Source organism: Pezoporus wallicus, unplaced genomic scaffold, assembly GCF_028554395.1.
Source record: "Pezoporus wallicus isolate ANWC-B61680 ecotype Strahan unplaced genomic scaffold, APGP_CSIRO_Pwel_v1 contig_5967, whole genome shotgun sequence".
In the NCBI taxonomy this organism is placed as follows: Eukaryota; Metazoa; Chordata; class Aves; order Psittaciformes; family Psittacidae; genus Pezoporus; species Pezoporus wallicus.
The window spans coordinates 205,556-217,130 of NW_026639377.1; the positions used below are offsets into that span (position 1 = coordinate 205,556).

Sequence of the window (11,575 nt, forward strand, 5' to 3'; positions counted from 1 at the left end):
AAATCAGATCTGAGAGTGGATGGACTTGAATCATTGTTTTCAACAAGGAATTGTAATGTTTTCATATAATTTATGGGCTACTGATACTTCTGTTGTAATTGGATGGTCTTTTCCTGAAGGGTGTTCCAGAAGAATGCACAGCATGGCATTACAACTCTTCCAAGCCTGTGTTGGACATACAATTTTTCCAGCTTACATTTGGAGTACATTTCAGTATTGAATTTTAACTAAAAATAACGTTAGCTGTGTATACTTAATGTTTGCATGAAAAAATGTCTATTTAAGGTACAGTCTCTTGTCTCTAAGATGTCAACAGTAAGTAATATTATTTGAAGTGGAATGTTTTATTTAATATTTAACAGCAGGTAGAATGAAACTAGCTGAAAAATTCTGAAATTTCAGAAAATAATGAAATGCCCATCACCACCCAACTTCATCTCAGATTAGTGACAGATATTATCATGTATACCTAAGAACACATTACATGACCAACGAATTAAACAATACTGAGTCTTTTCTTCCTGAAGAGATGGATCAGGGGTCAAAGAAATTGAAATTTACACTATTTTCCGATCCTTTATAACATGCAAAGACAGCAAAACAATGGTCTTTTATTAAAATATCCAATTCATATTGACTTACTAAAAAAATAAATTGTTATATGTCCTACTACCTAGTATAGCATCCAAATAGGAAAATGGGGGCTACAATGGGCCTTTGATAAAATACTTCAATACTTACCTAAGTAGCACCTCTTCATAAATGATCACCAGCAAAGGAGGACATTTCATAAGACCCACAACACCTTTTCTGGATGGGTTAATTAGAATTTCGTACACACCTAAAGGTTGTACTGGATCTATGCACAGAAGTTAGGGTCACAGGAACAGCCCAAGTACAAATGTGACTGCTTGTTTGTAGTGTTCAATTGCAAACAGTGCTCTTATAAGTATCTTTTCCCCCCAGTAGACGTTTATTATTTAGATTCCATAACTAATAAATAACCAAGTGATCACTCCAAAAAGTAAATATTTATTTAGAAGAAAACATAAAGAGTCAATTTACAAATTCCTGGATAGAACATAACATACAGATACCAGTTTATTTTTGTAAGAACTAGCACTTGCCCCACAAGCATCCATGCAAAAAGTCATGTAAGAAACAGAGACTTGAGTATCATGAATTCTTAGGTTAGTTTAAACTTACCCTAGACTAAACCAGCCATCTGACTGAGGTGCGTGAAACCCCATAAAAATGGATCTGTCTCAATTAGCTACTGAGTTGAGATTGTTAATGTCAGGGATTTGAATTAAATCTAAAGGAAACACTATAAATACATCAAACCTGTAATTTCTATAAACTTTTTGTTTGATGCTCTTTTTCAAAAATGTCGTTTTTGCATAATTAGTGACACCCACCTATCTGCATTTAATTTATTTATTTTACCTTCTGATGCTCTGCACTACATCCTAATTTGAAAGAAACACAAAGGTAAGAAAGAAATGTTTTCTAACAGCCTTAAATTTTTTTTTTTTAGTTTGATACTATCCCAGTTAGCCTTCTGGAAAACAAAATGTAAGGAAATGATACAATTATACAATCATCTGTTTTGTTTTAGAGTTTAACAGCAGCTCTTAGCTTGGCTGACCTTCCTCTTGGGTTTGTTTGAATATCCTTGGCCTGGGGTGTGAGAACTTTTCTCTGTATAGAAATCCACTTTGAATTGGAATTTCCAGGGGATATTTCTTCTGTATCTTCTTCTTTGGAGCAGCTCCTCAGAGCCTGCCTTATCTTCTGTTTTGCACCAAGACTGTACTTCTCTGTCATGTCTATTCCATGAAAAAAACGTTTGATAATACGATCTTCTAGTGAATGAAAGGAGATGGCTACGAGGCGACCTCCAGGTTTTAGAAACTTCTCAGCTGTCTTCAGCCCCATAAGGAGTTCATGGAGTTCATTATTTACAAATATTCGCAGAGCTTGGAAAGTTTTGGTAGCAATATGTGTAGGTCTCTGCAGCAAATCCTTCCGTGCATACAGTGCTGATGCCGGAAAAGCACCTGTTGGAGATTTTGAAAGGTATATGTTAATATCTTGTTATTTCTACTATCCTGACATGAGCCCACGCATATCTGATGACTTTAAGGGAAAGCATACTTACAACTGAACCCTGACTGGTGAGCTTCCTTCTTTATAATGTATCTTTATTTCCTGCTTTGAATTCACATTGCTGAAATTAAAATCTATTGAACTGAGCTGGCTGGTGGTTGAGAGTTGGGGCTTTTTCCTAGAATCTTTCATAGTAATTCCTTCCTCAAACATGTCACAAAGTTAAAATACAAAATGATGGTTTGATGTTTGAAACCAAGATGAGAAAATGAACATGAGCCAGCAGTGTGTGCTTGCAGCCCAGATAGGCAACCATATCCTGGGCTGCATCAAAATGAGCGTGACCAGCAGGTCGAAGGAGGTGATCCTGCCCCTCTACTCTGCTCTTGTGAGACCTCACCTGGAGTATTGTGTGCAGTTCTGGTGTCCTCAGCATAAAAAGGACATGGAACTGCTGGAACAAGTCCAGGGAAGGGCCATGAGGATGATCAGGGGACTGGAGCACCTCCCATATGAAGATGGGCTGAGAAAGTTGGGGCTGTTGAGCCTGGAGAAGAGAAGGCTGCGTGGAGACCCCCTAGCAGCCTTCCAGTATCTGAAGGGGGCCTATAGGGATGCTGGGGAGGGACTCTTCATTAGGGACTGTAGTGATAGGACAAGGGGTAATGGGTTAAAACTTAAACAGGAGAAGTTTAGATTGGATATAAGGAGGAAGTTCTTTCCTGTAAGGGTGGTGAGGCACTGGAATGGGTTGCCCAGGGAGGTTGTGAATGCTCCATCCCTGGCAGTGTTCAAGACCAGGCTGGACGAGGCCTTGGGTGACACGGTTTAGTGTGAGGTGTCCCTGCCCATGGCAGGGGAGTTGGAACTTGATGATCTTAAGGTCCTTTCCAACCCTAACTATTCTATGATTCTATGATTTGAAGATAGGGAAAAAATGAAGATGCGCTAGATAAGCTTCACTTTACAGCTCAGTGTAGTCAGTGTCAGTTCAGTATTGATGGTGGTTGGTTCTATGCTCTCAAGGAAATAAAGTAAAAAATAAAATATATGATGGGAACAATTTTAATTGTTGCCTTCTAAATATCTCTATCTGCGAAGAAAGCGTAGTTAAGATGAAAACAGCATCTATCTGGTGATAAGTATCTTTCAATGAATTACTTAAAGTTTAAAAGAGACATCCTTGTTTGGGACTAAAAATTGTTGACCTCTACACCTGTGTGTTCTCAAATGTTCACAAAAATATCTTGACAAATTCAGAAAACACAGCTGATGCTGTCGCTTTTTTAGCTTGAATCTTCAATATCTGAGTATAGATCTGATGCACCAAAAGGACTGAAGTGCAAGAGTCTTACAACATCTCTGAAACCTGAGTAAACTTATAAACTATTATGTGAGTGAGCAAAGGAGCCTGGTAAAGATAAACTGAATGAATAATGCTAGTGCATAACTGAAAAGAACTAATTTTTCAAACAAGAGGGCCCATTAAAGATAAGGCAATACAGCTGGTATGGATGCAGCAGAATGCCTTAATTGCATGCCAGTGCTAAACTAAAACAATGCAATGAGTTTAAAGTTAATGCAGTTCATAATCAAGTAATTGATATTCCACATAGTGGAGTACAAGAACATGATACCTCTTAAACAAGCTGACTGAACTTACATCTACACAGGTGACTGAAAAAAAAGATTGAATAGAGACATCATAATCCAGTACGTTGGCACAAAATATTTTATTAGTGGAACTCTCAAGAGTTCTAAACGTAAGAAAACTTAGAAACTTTTAACTTTAAAAAAAACTTAAACTTTTAAAGGTAAGAAAATAAATACTTAGGTAAGAAAACCTAAGTATTTGGCATCACAAACACAGAAGCAATCACCAGTGTTCAGCTAAGGTAGAGGCCAATAATCCAATAACTATTAACAACGCTGTTATCATGTATGCAATGTATCTAATATGCATTTCTGCATCCTTGATTTTCTCAACTACATTCCCTACCTCTTCTGATTCTAATGCCAACAGTTCCTCAATTCACTGAAGAGACCAATCGTAGCTATGGCTGTTTCCTAGTTCCACACTCTTGCAATAAAGAAAGTGGCAAAAGGATCAACTTCTCCCAGTAGAAACTACTGCACAGGAACTTTAAACTCTGTTTTACAAAATTTACAAATAAATAAATAATATAATGTTTTACAATAAATAAATAGATAAATAAATAAATAAATACTTTTTTACAAATAAATTTAACATGCAGGTGCTACACTCCTCCATCACTTACAAACTCCAAAACCAGGTACACTGGGTAGCTAACAGAATTTCTGACTTTGGGAACACCAAGCTCTATGCTTTTCTATAAATCATTAAAAGCATCTATGCCCTCATTTTAAGAGTCATGAAGACTGCTTTGATTAAAGAGCTGAACTAAAAGGAGAACTCAGAATCACAGAAGGCAAGATGTCCCAAGAAGCCAACTGACACTAAGCTTCTACTGCCTGGGACAGTATCTGTTTATGTAATTCTTTACATACCTAAAACTTGATTATTTGGAAATGGAATCATTGAAACTGCCACTGATGGCTACTTGTGTGTGAAGAAAACTGTCTCTTGAAGCCTAATATAAGGGAATGTTTTGCTGAGAAAAATAAACAATTTTCTTTAAATGGTCACCTAACAGTTTATCTACACTAGCCGTATGCTCAGAACTTTCGAATAATTATTAAATGAAGCAGCAATGTTTAAAATCATCATGTAATGTATCCAAAACCACCAAAGGATATGCACTACGTGACTAAATAGCTTCAGATTCTCCATAAGACCATAAGCATTTTGCTTCAATGGAATTTGAAGTTGAAACATCAGATACTCAGGTATCTTTTGAATTCAGTTGCAGAATCCTTGAAGAAAATACTTATAGAAGATCCCTCCCAGATCTCTCTCTAACAAATCTCTTTTTCTAAGCCTATTTTAAAAAACATTAAAAGCACACCTCACTCTTCCCCTCCTCCCTTCCAAATCCAAGCTCACTGTTATCATGCTCATTTTAGGAAAACAGTTGTAATTGGAATGAAAAAGCACCACTCCATTAGAAAATATTAGGTATGATAAATTATGTTAGGGTTAGAAAACATGCTACGTTTTTTCAGTTCAACCTCTAATGTTCCTGCCCCTTGCTGAACAATTTACAGCTGTGATGAGAAAAGCATCAGTTTTATACATAATTTTGGGTTGTTACTACCTGCCCAGAGCTGGGGTTGACCCCTCAAAGCAGATCCAGAATTGTTAACTATCATATTTTAGCAGACTAAGGATTTCCTAAAAATACGGCCAGTTTCTGGGGAATGATCCATTTCTGATATTCTAAGAGTATGTCAGCTTCCCAAAGTATCACAGATAAAAATGAAGCCAACCCGCAAGAGTACAGAATGTAATTTACGTACAAAACTGACTGTGCTACTTGACTGGAACCTAACCATAAAAACAGAAGCCTAGGATGAGATCCTTGGTTTCAATTCCCACAGCCAATCTCACTGGAATTTTAGTAAAATATTGCAAGTTTCATCTCCTGCTATTTTCCAGTTGGAATGCTGAATAGGTAAGCAAAAGAAAGGAAATACTCAGGCTAGCAGCATGAATGGGGCACTACCATGTCTTTTGGAAGGATCTCCATTTGTCCTGCCAGGGTTGTTGGGCTCTTCCTACAATAATCCTCTCTGATGATTAACAATTACATGAAGAAAAATAAATTCAAACCCAGCTATATTCTGGATGTATAACAGAACCTTACTGGTCACAGCTGAACGTGTATAAACAGCACTGTGGGTCATACATAATGGTACAGAACACTGATATTCAGGAAACTGGTAAAAAAAAAAAATGCAGCCAATTTGCAGCATTCTTCAAATAACCCCTCCAAACTAAAGCCAAAATCTAACCATTTCCAAGTTCAAAGGCTTACGGGTCTGTCTTCAGAGACTGGGATTAACTAATAAATCTGTAGTAGTGATTTCTGTCACACTGGCCTTCACCTTTTTAGTAAAAACAGTAGATGTATGATCAAGAGGTGAAAAATTTTCCTACCCCACTCTTAGTCCTTTGGTATAGTTAAATAAAAACCTACTTGTGCTTTCTGCTAAGGCATAAAATCTCTCACCCAGCCCCCTCCAATTACCATGACACTAGAAGAAAATCCTTCGTGGTAACAGGCTGTACAATGTACAGAAATATAAAAAACTGCATGGGAAGCTTGTAAAATGAATTTCATTCATAAAAACACCACGCTTCTGGCTAGATGACTTGTTTGAAATCCCAGGGAGAAAAATTATCATTCTTAGGTGTAGGATGCCATGATGTTACTCAGACTTGTAAAAACCTAATAGATTCACGTGTTGAAATGTATTGGAATTTTAAAGCTTGTGAATGAAATGAACAATGTGCTGTGCCTGTCAATAGAAATTATTAAAGTCCCCAGAGTGTTTGAGGGTGGGGGAGTTTAAAAATTAATTCAGATCGTGCACTTGTTTGCAGGAATCTGTCTGTTGAATTAGCATGGCGTTTAATAAGTTTCTGTGACGCAAGGAATGTCCTTTTGTCTAGGCTCCCTCAGTACAGTGCTCATCCTCACCCATCTGAAATTCAGGCAACATTACAAATTCCAAACTGATAATTAAAGTCTATAAATGCGAAGCAGTTTGAGACCGACTTTACCCGTTAAAGTTCCTTTTAAACTTTTCAAATGTCTTTAATATCTCCTCATCAATTCTTTTCAAGTCCAAGTGATTACATGACCCTAAAATGATCTGTTAATAGATTACATATGTAAATATCACTGAGAAAAAATGAATTCTGTTACATAATAAAGTATATTACCCACAAAAAGAGTAAAAATAGCTCATAGGTTGTATAGAAAAAGCATTATTAAAATTACATTCTAAAAGATTCCCTATTTTAACTGGTTTTCCAGCACAGTGAGTTAAACCCACTGTTTCAAAACAACTCCATGAGCTACAGCAAAAGCCATCAGAAGCACTTAATTGACTTCCACACATCTATTCACAGACCTGCAGCTGAGAACTACTGATCTTTAGCATATACAGGGCGTTCACAGCTGCAGATAGCTGTGTAAAAACTATAAACAGCAACTAAAGTCCAGCTGTGATGCAGGAAGAGATGATGCTCGCCTGACTGAACAAAAAACTGCTCCTTTTTCCCCATGTGAACTGCAGACTGCATGCTCACAGGCATCTCCTTAGATAAACAGGTCAGAAGCCTTTTTGATAACAAGAAAAAAAACACCACACACACACACACACACACACACAAAAAAAAAAAAAGAGCACCAAACTTCCTGTAGATTTCTTTCTTGTAGGACCTTCTTCATTGTCACGGTTTGCAGAGAGAGATCTTTCAGGCTCTATTTTTAGAAGGAATTATTTTCTTGAATTGGAACAAAGGAGAGCAAGAAATCCCTTGGATATCTGAGTTAGCTTCAAGCTGTTGTTGACGATCTTGTCTTAAAATTCTATTTATATATTTTTTCCATCTATACCTTAAAATTACAATTCTTGCTAATACATGCTTTAGACATGGCTGATTGTTCTGTATCTGGTTTGTTTGCTTTGTAAATACATCCTTCACTCTTACCTCCAAATCAGTTAGCAACAGCAGTACACGTTCTAACCTACTGGTAAGAAAGACCAGAAGTCTAGGATTTTATATATAGAAATTATTTTTTCCAGTCCAAATCTAGCTGTCTTGGGAGTCTGGTTATCGGCTGGACCGTAACACCAAACTTTTAAGTTCTAGAAAATCTACATAGTAATCTATAAAGAAATATGGACTATACATAAATTCTCAGATACTGATACTAGCAGAGAAAGAGACAAATACCCAGCCTTATTGGCTAGATTTTTTGCTTGTTTTCTTGCTCCTATACTAGACAAAATAAAATCCTGCTCTGGAGAGATCCTCATGCCTTTATAGAGTCTGCAAAATCTAAAGTACAAGATTTGATTGTTCTAATTAATATTTTATTTTTTAAAGGACTTGACATTTAACTACAGGACATCACAGATTTTACTCTATGACCTGTTAGTGAGGAGCTTTCTTTGTGCTGTGCCACCAAGAGGATCCTGTAGCTGTGGTCTCTGGCACTCAAGCTCTGGCTTACCTCAATAACTTCACAGGTATTTTACATAAGAATACATATTGATGAAAAATTGTAAGTTAAATAAATATAGTTACCAGAAATTTTCTTAAGGTATAATCAGTTCAAAAACTAGTACGATCCATCACTGTGCTCCTTTACTGGAAGATTAAAGATTGGAAATTAAGATTGGAAGAAGTTCTACCCAAACAGATCAGTGTAACAGTCCTAAAATCATCCACTTCAAAAATTTGCATATACTTCAAAAAAAACCCCCACAAAACATACATATTTACTGTGTTGGCTGCTATGTGCTGGATTCATTGACTCTGGCATGTGCACTATCTAATGCATACCTGGTTCATGTATCAAGGTGGTCTTCAAATATAGCACAGTTTAAAGTGAGAACAAAAAACTCTTCTCATTGTCACGGAAAGTAACCCCTAAGTGATGACCCACATGCAACACATTAAACATGAAGGGATCTTCAATCCCTGTATTTGATGCACTAGTATTTTGCTTTTCTTAGTTTAAGCTAGTGCACACCATCATTTCAGAAATTATTGAGTTGCTTGTTCATAGCCTACAACACATGACATGTTTAGCATAGCGATGTCATTACTTCAATCTCAGTAACAGTACTACTATTAATCAGCAGTTTTTCAACTTACATGTTGAGATGTGTCAAAACCCTACATTATTTGTTCATAATGTTGATGACAATGACTACATTAAAAATATAACTCTTCAAGTTTCACAAAAGACTCACAATATTTAATCTCTTTGTTTCAGATTGTTCCTCACATTCACTATATTTACACCAGGAACTTATAACAGCAACCAATGTTTCCAGGTCTTTAACTATATCATCTAAAAATTGGGCCTTGCTTGACTGGACATTTTGCTAAAGCATCATGACTTACACAAATTCAAACCTTTTGATTTGTTTGTTGGTCATTAAACGTAAGTCCTGTGAACTTCCAGTTTAAGTAACACAATTTTTTTAAGAATACAATCTATTTTTAAAAAGTCTTCAGGATAATGATACAACATTTAACACTATTCTTCAGTAAATATTAAATCTGGACAGCCATTTTAAAAGTCTGTACTCAAAGGAATCAGCAGCTTGGACTTGTCTGTGACAAGACCCAGTAATTTTAATTTCTTGGTTATAAAAAGAAATTAACATTACATATTATAATGTTAATGAATAGGGTTTGTGTCTTCAATTTTTTCCTTGAACATTTGCACTTGAGAACACAAACAGGAAGGTTCTTGATGTGAGCACAGTTCCCACGTAACTGCATTTTGTTCAAGTTGTTTACAGTGAAGAGCAAGTAAGATGAAGTGTTTCAATATTCGCTTCAGGCTGATCTAGTTGGTGTTCACAAGATGAAGCAAGCTAGGTATTGCTTTACTTTTTGCTTCCTGGTTCTTTAAGCAGACAGAAAGGAACTGATTTCATTCATAATTGGAAACTTCCTTCAAAATATTAAAATGTAGAAATCTAAAACTGAGAGGTATATGATGCGTTGATATTTGAAAGCTTATCAATAGTGGGGATAAAGGATTCCCTAGGCTGCTGTCAATCTGTGTTTCAACTTGGTTGGCAAAATGATAAATCACTTCATGCAAAGTCTATGATTAGGCTAATCATCAAACTATAATACAAAAAGCGGGAGCTGAAAAAAGAAAGACAGAGTGCATGCTGACATCAGAGCAGAATAGGCAGGATTAGATCCTGATTTCAAGTACAAATAGATCCCTCTGGGAGTTTGGGGATTAATATCTTTTTCTTCTCAGCCACTGTGAAGAATTAATGAGGGTACCTGCAACAATGCTTGCAAGCTGCTGAGTCCTGGTGATGGGGTATATGCTGCGTGCCTGAACGATAGCTGAAGCGATTTTCTTGGCGTGTCTCTCCTCCCCATATGTTCTCAGGATGGACGCAAGTGCCTGTTGATCTAAAGCATTCACAACATCAGCAGCAGTGGGCATGTCAGGGTACCTACGCACAAGAAGAGCCAATTAGTTCACTGACGTCAGTTTTCATTGACAAGAGGTGAAGCTTCATAGCATTGAGACATAAAGTCAAACACACACACTGCATACAAGTGCCTTTGAGGTTTTCAAATAAGAGACAGCAACCCTATGAAAACAGAGATAGCTTCCACCTTTTCAATCTTTTCTCTTGCCAGTTTAAATGGGGTTTGCTCCTTAACACCAATTAGAACACCCAAAACTTTCATATCATAAACTATGCTTAATGAGTTGACAAGAAAAAACACATTTCAATACGATGGAAATGCTGTGTGACTTTTTATTTAGCCAGCTTCAAAATATAAACCTGACCCTTACTGGTTCCTTTTAGTCACCTTGCATTACATGTTCGTTTCTAGTCAGAAATGATCTCAAGGATCTTTTCTTTCACATCTACTGCTACAAAAACAATTGCTCATGAAAATTATTTAACTTTACTTTTCAGTAAAAGCCATAAGCATTTATATTCAAATACTGTTTTGAGAGAATAGAAATTACCTAATATTACAAATGACAGGAATTATTACAGTACCAACAGTATAAGCCACACATTTATTGTTTTTTAAACGTTTGCCCCTTTGCTATTGAAAAAGTTCCAGGTGCTTTATGACCATCATATGTTGGTTTACCAATCAGAAAAAAACCTACAACCTACTTAATAAATTCTCTTCTACAAAGACATGAATGTGCAGAATATTTCTCAGGCATTTATTACCCTCCTGCAGTATCTTACAAAAGATAACAAAACTTGGAGGCAAGCAGTATCATAGCAACAACCGTCAGGTAAGGCTTTTGTTATGCCACAGGTATCCTTTGTTCTGATGCTCCTGTTCCATGTACGTATTCTCATGATGCAAATACAAGCCTGGAGTTCAGATTCTTGCAGTCAGAGGGCTGAATCCCAGGAGGAACACGTGAGCTTTTCACACAGAACCAGAGAAAGCAACTATCATGAAATTTGCTGTGTTAAGACTTAACATGAATGTGGTAATTCCTTAGAAGCTGAGGCTTCCCTTCGGCTCTGTGTGAGCAATGAAAGATCAAATGACATTTCTTGAGACTACAGGTTCATCAAAACACAATGCAAGAAATAATGCATTAGGCAATTACTGCATCATCTATACAGCAGAGGTCTCTGGTTGGTCAAGTGAAAAGCAGAGGGCTACAGAAATATATTGGGTTGTCTGAAGATGAAAACTGCTACATAAAGAAGAAATTATCGTTCCATCATTGATTTTCATTCTAGACACCAATTCTAGCAATTTAAATAGAGGTAATTTATT

General features: G+C 36.6%; 1 protein-coding gene across 3 annotated transcripts in view; it reads right to left on the reverse strand.

The window, feature by feature from the left end:
* Positions 1 to 1,012: 1,012 nt before the first annotated feature.
* The window catches only part of METTL15 (methyltransferase 15, mitochondrial 12S rRNA N4-cytidine), a 92,456-nt gene continuing 81,893 nt past the window's right edge, over positions 1,013 to 11,575 (reverse strand). For all 3 annotated transcript variants that reach the window (XM_057414373.1, XM_057414374.1, XM_057414372.1), the window contains 2 exons: positions 10,082 to 10,260; positions 1,013 to 2,060 (listed from right to left, as the gene is read on the reverse strand). In XM_057414373.1, coding sequence (XP_057270356.1) covers positions 1,615 to 2,060; positions 10,082 to 10,260 — 625 coding nt within the window. In that variant the 3' untranslated portion in view covers positions 1,013 to 1,614. The remainder of the gene's footprint in view (positions 2,061 to 10,081; positions 10,261 to 11,575) is intronic.